The 20,824-nt window shown below is 37.4% G+C and overlaps 1 protein-coding gene across 1 annotated transcript; it reads left to right on the top strand.

Annotated features, from left to right (window-relative positions):
• The first annotated feature begins 359 nt into the window (after nt 1–359).
• Nucleotides 360–19,486, top strand: PTPN20 (protein tyrosine phosphatase non-receptor type 20). Its single transcript, XM_060096048.1, is given in 7 exon segments — nt 360–368; nt 1,969–2,067; nt 4,638–4,752; nt 9,252–9,424; nt 10,446–10,604; nt 10,606–10,662; nt 19,430–19,486. Coding segments are annotated over 7 exon segments (669 nt in total).
• Nucleotides 19,487–20,824: the final 1,338 nt, after the last annotated feature.

Raw genomic sequence — 20,824 nt, forward strand, 5'->3', positions numbered from 1 at the left:
GACTAGGACTATAAACGTCTTGCTGAAAGTATTGATACAAATGGGATGAATGTGGGAAGCTCCTTGCTGCAGTCTCTAGAGGTTAGGCTCATGGTTGTTATAAGAGGTCCTGCTTCTTGTGTAGCTTGAGGCTTCTAAGCCAGGGTAACTGGTACCCACCCATGTCATCTCACTTCCCTCCACTTGAGGTGACACTAGAATGCCATTAGAACTCCTGATGAGGGCAAGCCTTAGGCTATTCTGCTGACATGTATCTCCCTTCCTGTATCCTTCTGCAAAGCTCACCTAGTGTCAGGTGTGGCCTACTGGATCTTGTGAATGTCTTTTGAATGCAAGATCATTGTTGGTGGTTGAGCAGAATGCGCAAGGTACACTTTACACTGAAATTTATTCTAGGTGAATGAAATCCCCAAATATTAAAAGCAAAGCTTAAAAAAGTTTAGAAAAATACATGAGAATTGATATATGTTTTTACCCGCATAAGGAAGGATTTTTTAAATTTATGTTTTATATGTTATTCAAAATGGCAATTAACCAATTCACTAGAATTTAATATATTCTAAAATGGTCAAGTTATTGCTAAAGTATAAATTAACTTTATATTTTAGGCAATGCTTATTTATGTTAGACTAAAAACTTAATAAGCTATATGTTTTGACTTGTCCAGCAAAACGAATATGCTTGATAAGAGTGCTAGGTAGTTGTTTACATCTTTCCATTAATATGTTTGCTTTTAAAATCGATTGTGCTTAGGTCCATATTTCCGTATGATGGCTGTGTATATGCCCACAAGCATATATATGCCCACTAGGAAGTATTCCAAGTCTAGGAAATTTCATGGAATTAAGCAAAATATCTACATATGCATATACACTAACAAGAAGGGAAAGGATTAATAAGTTTCACAAAATAAGGCTCATCAAAAGATGCTTCAAAAAAGATGAAAAGACATAACACAGAGTGTGGAAAGACATAACACAGGGTGTGGCTAGAGATGCTGCATGAGAAACGGATGGGAGCTGAGGGTGGGAAATTAGGCAGAGACCAGACCATGGCAGGCCTCCCAGTCTTTGGACCTGTTGTTCCTTTTGCTTAGGATGCTTTCCTGTCTCTTTGCCTAGCCCTTCCTTCTGTCTTTTAGGTACATGGTGGTTAAGTATCACCATACTCTGTTACTGCATTAACATTTATCACAGCTGTAATTTTTCTACACTTGCTTGTGTATTTTCTCTCTCCCCATCAGAATATATATATATGCTCCACAAGGGCAGAACACATGCCTCTTATTCAGTGTTTTATCCATAACACTTAGAACAGTATCTGCATGTACTAAGACCCCCAGAAAAGAGCTGTCAAATGAATGGATTAATTGAAGCAGAATTGAGGGCTAAAATATTGGTAAATGAATCTTTATTTTAATGTGATTTTTCCCTTTAATTATATTCAATTTTGTTTACCAGTGGGCCAGGTACTGTATAGGATGGTGCAAAGGCAACAAAGTGGACTAAAGTCCATTGGGCAGAACAAAATCTTGCGGCAGAGACATACCGAGAATTACTGGATTAGGTTACAAGCGCTAAAATAAAGATAAATAAAGTGTTAGGAATTTTATTTTCACAATAAACTAAATGTGATAAGCATTCATTATAAGAATCTCTTCTGGGCTGCAGTAATAATCTGTTTATCTGTTTTTTTAAGAAAAATGAAGTTTATTTTTATGAACTTTTGGAAAATAACTTGGGTGATTCAGTAGAAATAATTTATATGTGCATAGTACTCTACACTCTGTTTTGACAGAGATATACATTTCAAATGATTTTCTAGGAGTAGAAATCACACTGTGATTGTGGTTTTAATTCTATTATTGAATACCTTATTGCTCTTCTTGAGAAGCTATAGAAATCATTTTCTTTAAACTATATATTCTTAAAATCATAGTCATAATTTTTTCCTTTCTTATGCCTGTAGGTTTTTGAAAATGAAGTTAACTCAGGGGAAGTAGAATTGTTTCTTCAGGATTTTCAACATAGTGATGATTTTGAGGATCAGTTTAAAAAGAAGACAGAAAGATATAACTAATATGCTTATTTAGTGAGTTTTTTGCTTATTCATATTCATAGCTAGCCCTCTGAGTGGAGACAGTGAATAATGGTCCTCAAATGTTGGATTAGTTTTAAAAATATAGTTCTTTGTAGTAAGTACAACCTGATTTGTCTAAAAATAGGGTGTATTTATGATCTCATAAATATGGTATTAACACAAGAAAAGATATTCCTAAAGAATTAAATTTCTCTGTCATATCAACAATTACCCAGTTCCAAAGCCTTGGTAAATGTGTTTGGAGCTCTTGGAGGGGGCAGTGTACTTGAGGTAAGGTAAAGCTCAGTACACAACTAAATCTTGAGACATTATATGCTTCCAGAAAGAAAATAATGTACTAGAAATGGAATTATTAGCATGATGAATACTTGGTACTATAAATGAAAAAAATTTTAAAAACTGGGAGAAAAGTAAATTTCCATTAGAAAAACAAAAGAAACAGCAGCTTTCATGCTTATAAAATGTTCAAATTTAGCTGTTACATGCAAAAACATCAAATAAGGAAACATTTTTTTGAGCCGTATTTTCTTAGAGATTTATAAGTAATGTTAGCTACAGTCACTGGAAGAACACTGCATAATAATGTGTATAGTATGCAACTTGTATAAACAACTTTCACAAGTGCATTAAATGAACAAATAATATTAATTCAAAAGGCGTTTTGAGATAATATTATATGCTACTAATATATACTAATTAGTAGATACTAATTATATAGTAAGCACTGTATACAAATACAAAGTATTAATAGTTCTTGCTCTCTAGTTTATAGCTTAATTGGGGACACAGACATCTAAAAGACAAATTTAAATACAGTGTAGTAAATATTATTATAGAGTCAGAGTCCAAGGATTGTGGGTGCAGAAGACAGGACTATTCAAGGGGGAGAGTTCCCCACCACCTTCTTTGAAGAAAAGATATTTTGGTTGGATTTAGGATCGGATCTTAAATAAATAGAAATTCAGCAGGTGAAAAGGGAGGAAGAAAGTTTCAAGCTGTGGGGAGAAGCTTGAGCAAAGGTAAGGAGCTGTGAAAATATCTTATTAATGGTGAGACATGTAATGTGTCAGGAGTTATAAGGTATATGTGAATTGGAATGCCAGGAAGCTTGAGAAGATGAGAGACGGAGCAAAAAATATGATGTGGGCCAGAGTGTGAAGGAACTCAATATATGTGAAACCAAGGAGCACACATTTTATTCAGTCTGTTAGAATGAAAATGAAGCACAGATGGAGTCTTTTTTGCATTTTCCTATCTGTCAATCACCTATCTGGAAGGAGGATTGCTGGTAATGAGGTGAAAGATAGCTGGCAGGAAATGGAGAACAAGTTGATGTTTACAGTAACCCAAGAAAAGGTGGGAAGGAGGAAAGAGCAAGAAACTGAAATTACCCACAGAAACAAAAGGAAAAGGCATTTACTTTGTTAAGGCTGAGGCATAAAGGGCATAAAGGAAATTAATAGAGATAAGGATGAAAAAGTAGGCAGGGGCTAGACTACCAACATCCTCAACTTATGAGTCCAGAAAGGAGCCTGAGTTTATCCTGACGTTGGTGAACAGGTATAACAATTAAATTTGAATTTTGGAGATAATTTTCTCTAGAAATTGGAGATTAGACCCAGAAATCAAATTAGGAGGCTTTTGCTAAGTGGAGTTGCAAATGAAAGCGCAAAGAGAGCCAAGCAGATAGCATAAGTGAGTAAGCTGAGTAGTGAGAAGTTGGAGAGGAAACAGAAAGGGAGTGTGGGCTCATAATTTGAGAAATCTGTTAGAGTATATAGAGCAGTTATTTAGACAGAGAAAGATTAAAGGGTCTTCTCTTTTTAAGGTGAGAGAGAATCAAGTATTATGATATTGTAGATAGAAAGAATTTGTAGATAGGGAGAAATTAGTTATACATAAGAAAAGATAATTTTAGAAAAATCTCTCAGAGGAGACAGAAGGCATAGAGTAGAGAACATGGAAGGATTAATTCTGAACGTGGAGAAAGTAAGGAGTAATGAAGAATGTTGAGGCATTTTTAAAGAGAGTGAGTTGAAAGAGTTCTTACTTTCTGGCTTACGTTTTATAGAAGGGACTACATTTTTACTAAAGCAGAGAATTGAGAAGGGGACTACATGAGGGTGGTAATACAGCAATTAGGAATGGTAGAGGAAATGGAATAGAGACGTACCAGTGTTTTCCAAATGGCTCTCTGCTGATACTAGAAAACCCAGGACTCCAGTACTCTTCTTCCACCACAGCCTGGATAAAGGAGGAAAGAAAGTGAATAGGTGGCTTGATCCTAGGTGGCTTGATCCAAGGCGGCTAGTTTGCAAGCCAGGTGAAAGGGAGAGGAGTTGGAGTTTGTGATCAGACATTCGAACTTTGGAATTATCTCTTTGAAAGTGGGCCAGTTCCAGGGGCTGACAATGGAAATGGGTGGCTGAGCTGAAATGGAGGTGAATGTCAATTGAATAATTAATATAGATTATCAGAGATTCTTTCTTAAATATATACATTCTCTGAAACCATGAACAAATATAAATTTCTTTTCTAGTGAGAGTGACCCCAGCTTGTGGACAACCAGTAACTTCTTTCTAAAAAAGAAGTCGAGCAGTGAGGATGAAGAGCTGGCAGGGCCTTCCCATACTGACACCCCTAAACTTCAGGGTATGACCTCATCCCATTTTATTAGCAGATTCTTGAAGAGGCTATATTTCAGAGGTATGCACAAAGAAATTTCTAATATAAATGCAGGTCCTGAGCTAGGAAAAACTTTTTCAAATGGGGAAAACATGATTTTCTAGGATTTTCCTTTAAAAATGAAGAAAATGCTCCACACCTCACATTCATAAAGGGCACATTTCTACCCTTTCTTTAAATATTTTAGTATAGCAGACATGTCAATTTAATAAAATGATCTGTTTTTATTTCTTAATGATTTGTATAGCCTTGAATATGACCTGCTTCTTCATTTTCTTAATTTTAATTTGTTGCACAGTATATACTTTTAAGTAAAATAATAACTTTTTTTTGGATTATACATTATCACGTGTTGTGGGAAAAAGAAAATACAGGTATATATAATAAAATAAGTCATAATACTGAAGAATATACCAAATTTTTTCTGTGTATATGTATTTACATTTGTATATAATATAAATATAACCATGGAGAAAAATATACATATATAATTATTGTGTATAAGGTTGAAGAATCACATACATACCTCAGAAACCTTGGAGTCAGAGAAGATCTTAGAGGTCACATTTCAATCTCTCATCAAGTGCCAGAATCGTCTTCTCTGATGACTTTTTTTAATTTGAGGCATGTCGAATCTAATTAAGGCAATATCACACTATATAATTATTAAAGTACAGTTCTCACACAAAAATAGTTTACAAGAAAATACTTTTTAAATACTGAAGTATAACTTATATACTGTAAAATTCACCCTTCTAGCATACAGTTCTGTAAGGTTAGACAAAGGTCTACCACTGCTGTCAAGATACAGTACATTTCCTTCACCCCTCAAATTTCTCTTGTGCTCTTGTGTAGTCAGCTCCTAACTCCACCACCAACACCTGGCTACCTGTAATCTGTTTTCATTCTCTTTACTTTTGTCTTTTTCAAAGTGTCATGTGGATGGAATCATAAATACATTGCATTTTGAGTATTTTGCACTTAGTATAAAGCTATCCACACCATTGCATTTACCAGTATTTAATTTAAAAAAATTTGCTGAGTAGTATTCTATTATATGGCTACACCAGTTTGTTTAGCCATTTACAGTTTGAAGGACATTTGAGTTGTTTCCAGATTTGGCAGTTATGGATAAAAGCATTACAAATAGTCACACACCAGTTTTGTGTAAACCTAAGTTTCCATTTCTTTAAGGTAAATATCTAGGGGTGGGACTTCGGAGTCATAAGTATATAAATGACAAACTATTTTCCAAAGAGGCTGTACCAATATGCTTTTTACTTTCTTTTCCTGCTACTCTTTTTCCTCTTCGTGTTTCAGTTTAGGCAATTTTTATTAACCTGTCTTCAAGCTTATTAACTCTTTCCTCAGCTGTGCTGACTCTACTAATGAACCCATTGAAAGCATTTTTTTTTTTTTTTTGCGGTACGCGGGCCTCTCACTGTTGTGACCTCTCCCGTTGCGGAGCACAGGCTCCGGACGCACAGGCTCAGTGGCCATGGCTCACGGGCCCAGCCGCTCCGCAGCATGTGGGATCTTCCCGGACCAGGGCACGAACCCGCGTCCCCTGCATCGGCAGGCGGACTCTCAACCACTGTGCCACCAGGGAAGGGAAGCCGCCAGGGGGGTACTTTTTAAAGTAACTTGTTTTTACTTATCCCTGGTACCAGAAACTAAGACAACACCACTTCTACTTCTGCCTAAGCAAACTCTGACTGGAGAGATGAAAAAATTGAAAAGGGGAGTTGGGGCGGTTGAGAGTGAGTGTTGGAAGTTGCCTAATCCTGGGATGTACTTCGGCTGCTTCTGCTGAGAGTGACGGATATGTATGGAGTCCTTAAGATATCCTGATAATCACTGTGCCAGGCACTGTTGCTCCTCACTGAGTAGCAAAGAGTTCAGTGTGCTTACTGGTACCTCCAGTTACTGTGCTCAATGAATGTGGTAATATTGAGATTTGTATGGGGTGCTTTGGGAGCTCAGAAGGGAAGTATTTAGCTCTCCTTGGGCTTGGGGGGAAGATTTGCTAGAGGAGGTGACATCTGGATTGAGAATAACCCAAATGAGAAAGATGGAAAGAGAAAGTAGATGATCAAGGTATAAAATAGCATGGGATATGTATAGAGAGATACAAGTAGTTAAGTGTTTCTGGAATGTAAAAGTTCAATGCCAGGGAGTAATGAGAGGTGAGATGAGGCTATAGAAAATAAGTAGAGAAAGCCAGAACATGAAATGTCTTGGAACGTGAACTTCATTATGAAGATAATTGGGAGACATTGAACAATTTTAGTAAGAAGCGTCCATGATCAGCTACGGCAGTTAACAATTAGATAGAAAGCAGAGACTTTGGTGTTTTTCAGATAAAATTGGCAGACTTTATGTGACTTATGACTTGTGACTTATAAGGAGCGTTCAAAAATTATGCTGTCAAATGCGATAGCCACATTTGGCTATTTTATATTTAAATTATTTAAACTTACATAAAATAACAAATTCAGTTTCTCATTTGTAGTATCCACACTTCTAATATTTAATCACATGTTACTAGTGGCTACCATTTGGGCAGCAAAGATATAGAACATCTGCATCATTGTAGAAAGTTCTATTGGGAAGTATTGGTCTAGAATAACTCATAGAATAATTCATTTCTTGCTCTAACAGACTCAGAAAATAGAAAAGGAATGATTTATAGGAGAAGGTGATGTTACATTGCTCTAAGTGGATTTGATTAGCAGGTAGGTGATACATGTGTTCTATAGGAGTGAAGGGGATGGGAGTTAAACCGGAAACTTGAAAAGAGTGATGAGATTTGGAGTCATCATCAAAGAAGTTGATTGGAGCACAGGCAATGATCAGGAAAAGGGTTGCTGGAGGTGTGAGGTTGGAACCCATAATTTGCAATAACAATAAAATATGCAACTATGTGATTAATTTTTTCCTAACCATGGGATTCCTGAACACAGGTTATGAGACTTGCCCAGGGAGGGATGTTGCTTAGTATATGTGGCAGGATTCAAAGGATGAAAGGAGTTGACAGTTTGGAAAGAGAATGATTTAGATAATCAGCCATGAAGTCTAAATTTAGGAAGATGGATGGAATCAGGGGCTAGGAGGAAATGGAGGACAACAAGGACAGGAGAGCTCCATTTAGTCACATTGTTGGAGTTGAAGTGAAGCACAAATGAGGTGGTAGCATAACAGCTTCTGCTCAGAAAATGATGTTGGAATCTAAGAACTGGAAGATTTTTGATGCTGGACATTATAGGTGATGGTGAGCCCAAGGAGTGATCACATTGTGAGGACTAGAGGAAAGAAATGGTCTCCTCTGCAAGAGAGAAATAAAAATGTGAGGTTAGAGTGTCTGTTTGGCTGTTGAGATCCCAAATTTGCCTGGTCAGAATCTGTGGTAGGGTGATAGCAATGAGAAGGTGAAGCTAAGAGGTATGAAACTCAAAAGGAAGAGAGGTTTTTGTTCAAAGAGAAGGAATAATGAATTGGAAATAGCATTGGGCAGCAAGTGGTATGCAACCTAACCTCTAGGCTCTGTGGTACCTAACCTCTAGGCTCTGTGGTACCTGGAGTACAGGAAAATACGTGGCCTTGATTAGAGAGGGCTGCAGAGTGCAGTGCCCGTGGGAGGCAAGGCCAGGAAGTGGAAGAAGCATTTAGGGAAGTGATGATAGTTTCCACGAGTTTACTGTGGGATGGGGGCTTGAGTGCAAAGGGAGATGTTGAAGAGATAGAGAAGTGGGGAGGGAGGGGAAAAGATAGAATTGAAGAGCATGAGGATCGGAGCATAGAGTGGTATGACAGAGGAGGCCAAGGATAGTAATAATGGCTGACATTGATGGAGAGCTTGCTGGCTGTGTGCTAGGCCCTGTGCTTGCTCTGTACACCTGAGGATTTGCCTGATCCTTCACTCTCCTAACACTTGTTGATTCCCTCCTATTAACCAAGTATTGTGCCAGATGCTGGAGATAGAAAACAGAAACAGTCTCAACTCTTAGAGTGCTTACAGTCTAGCGGGGAAGGAAAACACCAGTTCCAAATAACATGTGATACATGCTATGGCAGGAGAAAGGACAGCATGCTTGGAGAATACAGGCCAGGTGGGAGGTCCAGAGGAATGATCTGTCTGCAAGGATTCAAATGCTTGGTTTCACCTGTGCACCGTTGACAAGGGCATCTAGGATGGTGGCCTTTGGGCTGAGACCCACAAGCCTCAAAACCATGGGGTTGATGTTTGAAGAATCTGCATCATGGCACTGTGTCAGGAAACCAGTGAGGCCCACCTTCTTGCAGGTTCTCAGTGGTCAACAGTGCATGAAAGATGTAATCCCTAAAATATGTGATGGAGTGAGAGCTATCCTCAATTTGGTGCCTTCACAAGATTTTCAAGTGTTGTTTTCCTCATCCAATGTCACGTACCGGTGATTCAAAATTGAAGTTTTATATTTGGAACTTAGGAAAATTGTATTTCTATTTGGAATGTAGAAAACAGTGGTACATTAGGGAGAAGCAGAGGAGCAGTGAGGAACCCTTCCTGAGTTTTTTCACGAAGGCGCCCAGTGAAGTAAAACGAGGGCCCCACACTGGGGAAAGGGCGAACCCGCTGGAAAGGATGATCGGTAAACCCAAAGTGCTTTATCTGTCAACCCTGAGTAGAGTTCCATGGCTCCACTTCCAGGGCGTTCAGCAAAAGAGTGGGGACCAGAGTCTACTCACATGGTCATTAACTGCCCTATTCGCATCACCGGAGGAGGTTGCCCCCCACCAAATCCCGGTTAAGCAGCTTGACAGCACTTACTGTTTTAATTAAATTTAGTATCAGGGCTTCCCTGGTGGCACAGTGGTTGAGAGTCCGCCTGCCGATGCAGGGGACATGGGTTCGTGCCCCGGTCTGGGAAGATCCCACATGCCGCGGAGTGGCTAGGCCCGTGAGCCATGGCTGCTAAGCTTGCATGTCCAGAGCCTGTGCTCCACAATGGGAGAGGCCACAACAGTGAGAGGCCCACGTACCGCAAAAAAAAAAAAAAAAAAAAAAAAAAATTTAGTATCATAATATTTAAGCCAAGATAGATTGCTGATTAAGATTGCTGAATAAGATTCTATCTTATTCCTAACATGTTAGCTCATCTTTCATCCTAAGTGTTTTGGATTCTTGGTTTGTTTGGACTCTTCTACATTCTCATGGTGCAGAAGAAAGATGGTAGAGTTAGATTTGGGAGGGCTACATTATTGTCCTAGCTCTAAACATATGAGCCTTCTGACCTAGCATACATCTATCAGTCAATCAAATTCTTGCTTTTTCATCTGTAAACTGAGGATATCACAGTGCTTTCCTCCCCAGGGTTGATGTGAGGATTAAATGAGATAATGCATGTGAAGTCCTTAGCACAGTACCTGGCACAGAGTAAGGGCTAAATTCCTGTCACCTGTTAGTATTTTTATTTTTATTATCCTGTTACCATATAGCAATTACTATTACTATTTCTGGCATATTAGAAATTAAAAGAAGATCTCTACTATAAGACGTTGATAAATCTCTCCTCTCTCCGCCTTTCTCTCCCTCCCTCCCTCCTTCTCTCTCTCCCTCTCTCCCACCCTCTCTCTTTCCCTTTCTCCCTCTCTCCCTCCCCACCGCACCCCCACCCCCACAGACAGGAGCTAGTCACTTTGTAAAACACTTGCAGTTCACCAAGTGGCCAGACGATGGCACTCCTGCCTCAGCAGAAGGTTTTATAAAGTATGTTCGTTATGTAAGGAAGAGCCACCTTACAGGACCCATCATTGTTCACTGCAGTGCTGGCGTGGGCCGGGACAGGGGTGTTCCTATGTGTGGATGTTGTGTTCTGTGCCATTGAAAAGAACTTTTCAGTAAGTGTGTGAATTACGCAGATAAACTGATGCTGTTAGTAAACACTATACTTTTAACAGCCTTCTAATAACTGAAGACTAATATTTGGCCTTCAAGAGCAAGCAAGTAAATAGAGAGCCTGTGAGCTTTGGATACCTGCTTCTCACTTAACTGCTGCAGGTTCTTGGAGGTGGTTGTGAGGATTAAAGTACACAATGCAAATGAATGGCTTTGGACAGTGTCTGGAGCGTGGTAGGTGCATCGTAAACATGAGCTCATTTTCCTTTTCTTTCCCTCCACCCACACATACAGTTTTTAGAATCTTGTTAGAGAATGTTCATGATGTGTGCCTATTTTTAATGAACAGAAATACATGCATGTGAGCACATTGGGAAAAAAAAAGTAGACTTCAGAGTTAATGAGAGGTCCCTGGCTTTGACTGCCAGTTTTGCTACACATTTTAGATTTTGGTGACTTTCTGCAAATTGCTTATCTTCTCTGAAACCTAGTTTTCTCATATGTAAAGTAAGGATAATAATATTGTTGGGTTTGAGTCAATCATTAACAATTCTTTATTTTCCTCCAAAATATGGAACCAGCTAAGGGATAAACACAAGAATTAGACATATGGTGATTCTACTATGATCTTTATTACTGATTAATTAGGGAATGTGACTTTAGATCCGTGCCCCAAAAGGCCTACTTTTACTGAACTGCTTTCCTGTGCTGCAGAAGTGCGGAGGGGAAGACATTTGTTTAGTTAGCAGGCACTGCGGGGTGCGGGGGGAAGCGGCTCTCACCATGTCCACAAGTAATATGAAAATCCACACCTCGGTCATAAGACAATAGGGGCTACGAGGCATTTGTCCTGGTAGGCAAATTTTGCAGAGTTATCTTGTTATCAGAACAAATATTAAATCTCTGCTCTCTTAGGCTTTATGTAGTTATACCCCAACAGTGACAAACTATCCCTTGTGATAGCAAATTGGCTGCATGGGTTCTACAACACTCCATTCTAAGGTAATATTACGTCGGGGGTAGAAAAATGTCCTCTCCCAGAAACTCCCTGGAGGACAGAGGGAGTTTCTTTTTCTCAGAAGCTTGAGCCAATATCTCCTAGCATTTCACTGTTTCCACTTCAGTTATAGCCCTTTCCCTAAACTGATCATTGTGGGAGATGCTGGTCCGTTAAGGTCTGTCAGGACTACTCCAGGCCATACGGCTGAGACTGAGAGAGGAATGGTTTTCCAAAGCAAACTGAGAGTTTTGTTCTGTGTTTTTAAACAAAGAATGAATATAAACTGGGTGGTAAAAAAATGACAAATGTCCCCAAAATGCTGAAAATTTAAGTAGTATGAATCTGACATTACCTCTTCCTATAATTAATGTTGTTTTATCCTTTTAACAGAAAACACATTAGCATAATTTTTATTTTATATATCCTTCATCATAATTAATTTGTTGATATTTGTTCTTATTTTATATTACTTATAGAAACTGTAAAAACTATAAATATTGTATTTTGTGATTCTGAGGAGCACTTTTTTTTCCCCATCATTATACCTTCTTTAAACTCAAAATGTGTTTTATAATAAGTCATCTGTCAGCTTAATTGACAGTGTTTTTCTTAGCGGTATGTAAAATAGTGACGTATTTTACAATTAAGGATGCTTAGATTTGATGGAAAATAGTGGTTCAAAAAAAGGAAATGCATCCATTGTTGCCTTATTGGCTTTTCATAGAGCCTTGAGCTGTCAAATGTTCTTACTTATGCCCCTCTCTACTCTTTTTCAGAAATTTTGTCCACCAGAGCTACTCAAAGTATGGTCTTGGACCAGCAACAATCTGTGTTATTTGCAGCAAGATAAGTTTTCTGAAATTGAGAGCAAGCATTTAGAAACTTTCAAAGCAGTTTGATATATTGCTGTGACATCCAAGAGCATGACAGTGGGTTGGCCTCAGTGAACAGGATGTAGACCAGTTTGTGCGTTGTGGAAATCACACAGGGAGTCTTATGTGCTGCAAGCTGTATACCAGCCGTGTGTGGCTGACATTTTAAGATTAGTTTATCAATTATAACTCTAAAGGATATGAAAATCTGAGAATATGTAACCATTTATTTCTTTTTATTGTTATTTTATAGTCATTTTTATTTTTAAGTAAGCCTGCTTAAAAATCCTTAAAACATTGGGAACAAACTGGCTCTTCTCTTGCCAACACTGATATTGCTCTGTAGTTGAAACATTCTTGATAGAACTTTCTCCTCTAACCATCATCAACATGTAATAACAGTTGTTAATTATCAGTTACCATATTATCACATAATGAAGTGAGTAATCCAAAATTTAACACATTAACCTTTACGAAATCAAAAATTCTTACCACATCACTAAACACACTGTCCAGTTCATCTGGCAGGGTTCTTTTTTTTTTTTTTTTTTTTTAGGTAGCCAGACTTTCTTGATGAAGCAGTGTGTTGGTTTATCTTTTGGGATAAATTCTTTAATCTGTATAACTACCTCAGACTTGTTTTCTTGTCATTGCAGCTCTACTACCAGAACATAATCCTACACAAAACTTAAGCTCCAAATTACATTTGATGACAATGTAGTACTTTGCATTTTTATGCAGTTTAAGACTAGTTAGTTGTGTTTATCAGTAATCAAACTGAGAAAAGGAAGAATTCTTCCTTCTTATCACATCATTTTCAAATCACACATATACTGAATCACTATGTTAGCAATAGCTGTGCAGTCAGTAAGTTGCAATGGTAAATACTTTGCTACTTTTGTTTCGTGAGTTGGTACCACTTCGCATTACTAGCCAGTCCCTGAATTCGTCAAGCTGTGGCTTCATTAGAAAATGGTACTTTAACTATCTTTTTTTGCCACACCTTCAGCCCAGATTTTCAATAAAGCACCTTCAGTACAGTCTGTCACCATTATCTGGCAATCGTGTAAGGGTTTTTAGTCTTAGCAATTCAAAGTGCTGTTTTGTAAGTCTGCAGAGTATTAATGTTACATGTGAAATGTTGAACATGAGCTTTTTATTTTAGTATTCTTTAAAATAATTCTTTTGTCTTGGAACTTACTGCTTTTGTCTGTAAGTGACAAGTACATTTTAATGGTTTCTTTGCTTTGTTAGCCAGTACATCTTTGCAATTAATACAAGTGTGGTTTTAGCAATTCACAATTAATAAAGGCTATAAAACTCAATGTATGAGGAATCATAATGCTAGGTAAAATTAACATGAACTCTTTTGGTCTTCATTTCTTTGTAGTTACTTACATCATTTAGTTACTATTATCATTATCATGTAGTTACTATTATCATTATCATTTATCATTTGGTTATTATTATTATTATTATTTGGTTAACCACTACACAGCTATATTCAGAAAAGCTGTGCCTTTTCTTGTCAAGACAATCCAGTGCAGCAGCTTTTGCCATCAGTAAATTAAGGTTAAAAATGAATAATACAAATATATTTTCATAATTTGCCTGATCTTAAATTACAAATTAACAGACTTTCAAGAAACAATGGTTTTTAAATTCATTGAAGTTCCATTTTATCAATATTTCCTTTTATGGATCATGCTTTTGGTGTCAAGTTTAAGAACGCCTCACCTAGCCTAAAGAATTTTTAGGTCCTAAAGAATTTTTCCTATGTCCTTTTCTAAAGTTCTGTAGTTTTATATTTTACATTTAAGTCCATAGTCCATTTTGAGTTAATTTTTTTATAAAGGGCAAGGTTTAAGTCAAGGTTCACTTGCTATTCTTCCTCCACTGAATTGTTTTTACACCTTTGTCAGAAATCATTGGGAATATTTGTATGGGGCCTATTTCTAGTTCTGTATTCTGTTTCATTGATCTATGTGTCTATCCTTTCACCATTACCACATTTTGGATTCCTGTAGCTATATAGGAAGTCTTAATATCAGGGAGAGTGATTCCTTCTCTTGCAAAATTGTTTTAACCATTATAGGTCTGTGCCTTTCCATATAAATTTTAAAATTAGATTGTCTATATTTACAAAAAAGCTTGAGGGATTTTGATAGGATGAATTGACATTTTTACTATGTTGGATCTTCCAATATGAATGTGGTATGTCTCTCAATTTATTTAGGTCTTCTTTGATTTCTTTCATTAGCATTTTGTCATTTTCAGCATATAGCTTCTGTTTGTGTTTTGTTGGATTTATTTTATTTCATTTTCTTTGAAGCAGTTGTAAATGGTATTGTGTTTTTACTACCATGTTCGTTGTGTGTACACGTATGTACAAATAAGTTGATTTTTGTGTTTTAAAAAAATATTTATTTATTTGGTTGTGCCGGGTCTTAGTTATGGCATGTGGGCTCCTTAGTTGTGGCAGGCGGGCTCCTTAGTTGTGGCATGTAAACTCTTAGTTGCAGGATGCATGTGGGATCTAGCTCCCTGACCAGGAATCAAACCTGGGCCCCCTGCATTGGGAGCATGGAGTCTTAACCACTGTGCCACCAGGGAAGTCCCCAAATGCAGTTGATTTTTGCATGTTGATCTTGTATCCTATGATCTTGTTGAACTCACTTATTAGTTCTAAGAGGTTTTTTTGTCCTGTTTTGTTTTGTTTTCAGATTCCTTGGGATTTTCTGCATAGACAATCATTCCATCTGCAAGTAGGGACACACTTACCTCTTCCTTTCCAATTCATTTGCCTCATATTTCTTTTTTCTGGTCTTATTGCGCTACCTGGAACTTCAAGTGTGTTGAAAACAGGTGGTGAGAGCAGACATTCTTGCCATCACTAATATTAGGGGGGAAAGCAAATTAAAATTATTTGTTCTATGAAAGATGCTATGAAGTGGATGAAAAGACAAGCTACAGACTTGGAGAAACTGTTTGCAATCCACATATCCAACAAAGGTCTCACATCTAGAGTATATAAAGAACCCTCAAAACTCAATAGTAAAATAAATAAATAAATAGGCAAGTAATTCAGTTAGAAAATGGGTAAAAGACATGACATTTCAACAATGAGGATGTATTGATGATAAATAAGTACATGAAAAGATGCTCAGCTTCATTAACCTTTAGGGAAATGAAATTAAAACCATGATATTCAGCTGCATGAGCTGCTTGTAAATTTTGGAGATTAATCCATTAATCCTTTGTCAGTTGCTTCATTTGCAAATATTTTCTCCCACTCTGAGGGTTGTCTTTTCGTCTTGTTTATGGTTTCCTTTGCTGTGCAAAAGCGTTTAAGTTTCATTAGGTCCCATTTGTTTATTTTTGTTTTTATTTCCATTTCTCTAGGAGGTGGGTCAAAAAGGATCTTGCTGTGATTTATGTCATAGAGTGTTCTGCCTATGTTTTCCTCTAAGAGTTTGATAGTGTCTGGCCTTACATTTTAGGTCTTTAATACATTTTGAGTTTATTTTTGTGTATGGTGTTAGGGGGTGTTCTAATCTCATACTTTTACATGTCCCTATCCAGTTTTCCCAGCACCACTTACTGAAGAGGCTGTCTTTTCTCCACTGTATATTCTTGCCTCCTTTATCAAAGATAAGGTGACCATATGTGCGTGGGTTTATCTCTGGACTTTCTATCCTGTTCCATTGATCTATATTTCTGTTTTGGTGCCAGTACCATACTGTCTTGATTACTGTAGCTCTGTAGTATAGTCTGAAGTCAGGGAGCCTGATTCCTCCAGCTCCTTTTTCTTTCTCAAGATTGCTTTGGCTATTCGGAGTCATTTGTGACAAAGGATTAATCTCCAAAATTTACAAGCAGCTCATGCAGCTCAATATCAAAAAAACAAACAACCCAATCCAAAAATGGACAGAAGACCTAAATAGACATTTCTCCAAAGAAGATATACAGATTGCCAACAAACACATGAAAGAATGCTCAACATCATTAATCATTAGAGAAATGCAAATCAAAACTACAATGAGATATCATCTCACACCGGTGAGAATGGCCATCATCAAAAAATCTACAAACAATAAATGCTGGATAGGGTGTGGAGAAAAGGGAACCCACACGCACTATTGGTGGGAATGTAAATTGATACAGCCACTATGGAGAACCCTATGGAGGTTCCTTAAAAAACTAAAAATAGAACTACCATACGACCCAGCAATCCCACTACTGGGCATATATCCCGAGAAAACCATAATTCAAAAAGAGTCATGTACCACAATGTTCATTGCAGCTCTATTTACAATAGCCAGGACATGGAAGCAACCTAAGTGTCCATCGACAGATGAATGGATAAAGAAGATGTGGCACATATATACAGTGGAATATTACTCAGCCATAAAAAAGAAACGAAATTGAGTTATTTGTAGTGAGGTGGATGGACCTAGAGTCTGTCATACAGAGTGAAGAAAGTCAGAAAGAGAAAAATGAATACCGTATGCTAACACATGTATATGGAATCTAAAAAAAAATAATGGTCATGAAGAACCTAGGGGCAAGATGGGAATAAAGACATAGACCTACTAGGGAATGAACTTGAGGATATGAGGAGGGGGAAGGGTAAGCTGGGACAAAGAGAGTGGCATGGACATATATACACTACCAAACGTAAAATAGATAGCTAGTGGGAAGCAACCACTTAGCACAGGGAAATCAGTTCGGTGCTTTGTAACCACCTAGAGGCGTGGGATAGGGAGGGTGGGAGGGAGGGAGACGCAAGAGGGAAGAGATATGGGGACATATGTATACGTACAACTGATTCACTTTGTTATAAAGCAGAAACTAACATACCATTGTGAAGCAATTATACTCCAATAAAGATGTTAAAAAAACATAATAAAATATCAGTAGACATCCATCAGAAAGGCTAGTATAGAAAATAATGACAACACCAAATGCTGGTGAAGGTTTGAAAAAACTAGATTACTCATATGTTGCTTATAGGAATGAATGTAAAATGGTATATCCAGTCTGGAAAATAGTTTTAAATTTTCTTTAAAAAAAACAAAAGCAGAACTAAACTAAACTTACCATATCACCTTAGCAATAACACTTGGGTATTTATTCCATAGAAATGAAAACTTATGTTCACACATAAACCTGTATGTAAATGTTCATAGCAGATCTATTTATAATAGCCAAAAACTGGGAAACAACCTAGATGTTCTTCAACAAGTTTAATGGTTAAAAAAATTGGTACCTGTCCATACTGTGGAATACTATTTAGCAATTAAAAGGAATGAACTACTGATACACTCAATTTGGATGAATCTTGAGGCAATTAGGCTAAATGAAAAAAAAGTTAGTCTCGAAAAGTTAGATATTACATGATTCCATTATGTAATCCCCTTGAAATAACAAAACTATAGAGATGGAGAACAGACTACTGGTTGCAAAGGGTTGGGGGTTAGGGGTTGGGGTGGGTGGGTAGTTCTAATGGATAACAGGAGGAAGTCATGTGGTGGAACTGTTATGCACCTTGATCGTGGTTGCAGTTGCATGAATTTTCACATGTGATAATATTTTATAGAACTATACATACTCACATACATGGCCACTCTCACAAATGATTGCATGTTAAACTGGCAAAATCTGAATAAGCTCTGTAGATTGTACCAATGTCAATTTTTTGGTTTTGATATTATACTCTAGTTGTAGAGGATGGTATAATTGGGAGAAACTAGGTGAAGGATACACAAACTCTGTACATTTTTTGCAACTTACTATGTATCTATAATTATTTCAATATAAATTTTTTTTTTTTTTTTTTTTTTTTTTGTGGTACGTGGGCTTCTCACTGCTGTGGCCTCTCCCGTTGCGGAGCACAGGCTGCAGATGCGCAGGCTCAGCGGCCATGGCGCACGGACCCAGCCGCTCCGCGGCATGTGGGATCTTCCCAAACCGGGGCACGAACCCATGTCCCCTGCATCGTCAGGCAGACTCTCAACCACTGCACCACCAGGGAAGCCCTCAATATAAAAATTTTTAAAGGCTTAATTAACATTTTAAATTATTATAGAAATGACAAATTATATAAATAAAAGAATGCTTACATTTTCTCTGATTTTTATGTACTTTTGGATTATAGTTAACAGTTGACAAACCTTAAATTTCATGTGGTCTTGCTGCACATGACTCGTCCTCAGCTTACACCACATGTGACTTTTCAGGCAAGTTCAGCAACACCTGAGCTGGTCTATATCTTGTTCCACTGATGAGGCTGCTCAATGTTACACCACTGTCAGATTGCCCTAAGAGTTTCTAAACACTTATTACCAGCTTCTGGACTCATCTCATCATGGTCTAGCAACAGCCCTTTGCAGACCTGCACCAGCTTAGTGACCACACTGGGTAGTGCTGGTCTCCGTGCACAGGTGCAGAATCTGGTGTTGGGCCAACTGTTGCTCAGGGTCTCCATTTGAGTTGAGAGAGCTCTTTATATGAGAAACAGCTGTGTTACTGTTGTGGCCAGAAAAAGTCTTCTATGCTTCAGACTTTTGCAGATTCACAGTGCTGCTTTAAGTTCTCCCTTCTGAGAACAGAAAAGTATACACAGGGGCAAATTTGTTGTTATTTCTTTTGGAGAACATTTCTTATTATAAATGATTGCTTCCTGCTTTTTCCTGGAAACCCATTTAAACAAGTCTTCCTTATCCATTAGACAAGGTTAAACATAGTACATTTTCTTATGACTGAAAATGAGAACTTTCTGGTTAAATCTTGAGATATCTTTTACTGGAAAGAAGTATGGCGTACTCCTTTGGCATCTGTGGGATTTGTGTTTTCCCCCTCTATGGATAATACAAAATTACTGTCATCCTGTTACAGTTCAACATCATGAATATAGTGGGCCAAATGAGAGAACAACGTTATGGATTTCATTGAATTCTCACCGTTTCATTGAATTCTCACCGTTTGAAGTAGACATTAGTTATTACTGATGAAATACTTCAAGTTCAGAGCAATGAAGTTTGTTCCATAATGTCATTCAGACAGCAAGTAGAGGAGCCAAGACTGAAATTGAAGTCCCCTAATGCCCACACACATGCTTAGTCCATAATGCCATTTTAAGTAACATATCTAAAGTTATTTTCCATAAATTTCTGGATGGCAATTTTGGGATATTTATTTGCAACTAAAATATCAAAGTCACTGACATGTCATAAAAAGGAAATCATTTATGTCACAGATTAGTTATATTAATCATTGGGGGGATCAAGAGAATATGGATAATGAAAATAAACAGGTACCCCTAAATCGTTTTTAGGGTTTTTTTAGGCAATGTTCAATGATATGAAGTGTTTCATTTGAACTAGGCTATGTCTAAAAAAAAGTTTAAATTTGATTTATCCAGTGAAGATATAAAGAGATTGAGATTGAGTCAGTTTCCCTTCTGTTCAGTTAAGCTTCAGTTAACTAGTTCTAGACCAAGAACTATATTATTATCATTTATCTTCTTGATATTTTTAAAAATGTACTTACATGAAGAAGTTCTTGGTTAAATGTTTGCTCTTTTTAGGCACTTTTCTTTGTGGTTGAAAAGTACAAATGTGTTTTCTGAAAGTGGATATTGGCATTCAATTAACATTCCATTGTTTTTCATATATATATATATGTATTTAGGAGCAGTATATCCTTTGTTATAAAATTGTGCTTGAAGTTCTTCAGAAACTTCTGACTTTAAAGTAAGAAAGACTTCTGTTGCTTCACACTTGAAATTACCAAGTGTCTTGGAACCTCCTCATAAAGAACATGTTCGGGCTGTGCTGAAGGGCTTTGCTTATGCAAATGTGCTGTCTTGGTGTATCATTTGACTTTCCTTCTGACAACTCCCTGAAGGCAGCATCATTTGGTTTGGGGTGGACGGTGTTTACCCACTGATCTTACTTAGGTAATATCAAGTACCCTCCCACATTTTCCAATGAAATGAAAGTTACATAAAACAACTGCAGCCTATTTGGTTGAAGGGGTTACAGAACCCAATAAAGGACTTAAACTGTATTATTTAAGATTTTATTTGGAAAGACAGCTGAAGGGAGCTGAGGATTCTGCGGATCACAAGATCGCAAGATCATATCATGACCTCTTACAGGCATCTTCAAGACAGATACGTATCCATGTTTTTTAGCTAGAGTCTGTACTTGTAGGTGGTGTTTGAAAAACTTAGGTCACTAAAGAGTCCAATTATGATGGATTAACTGTCTCTGCAAATTGGATTCCATT

Source organism: Mesoplodon densirostris, chromosome 1 (assembly GCF_025265405.1).
Source record: "Mesoplodon densirostris isolate mMesDen1 chromosome 1, mMesDen1 primary haplotype, whole genome shotgun sequence".
Classification (NCBI taxonomy): Eukaryota; Metazoa; Chordata; class Mammalia; order Artiodactyla; family Ziphiidae; genus Mesoplodon; species Mesoplodon densirostris.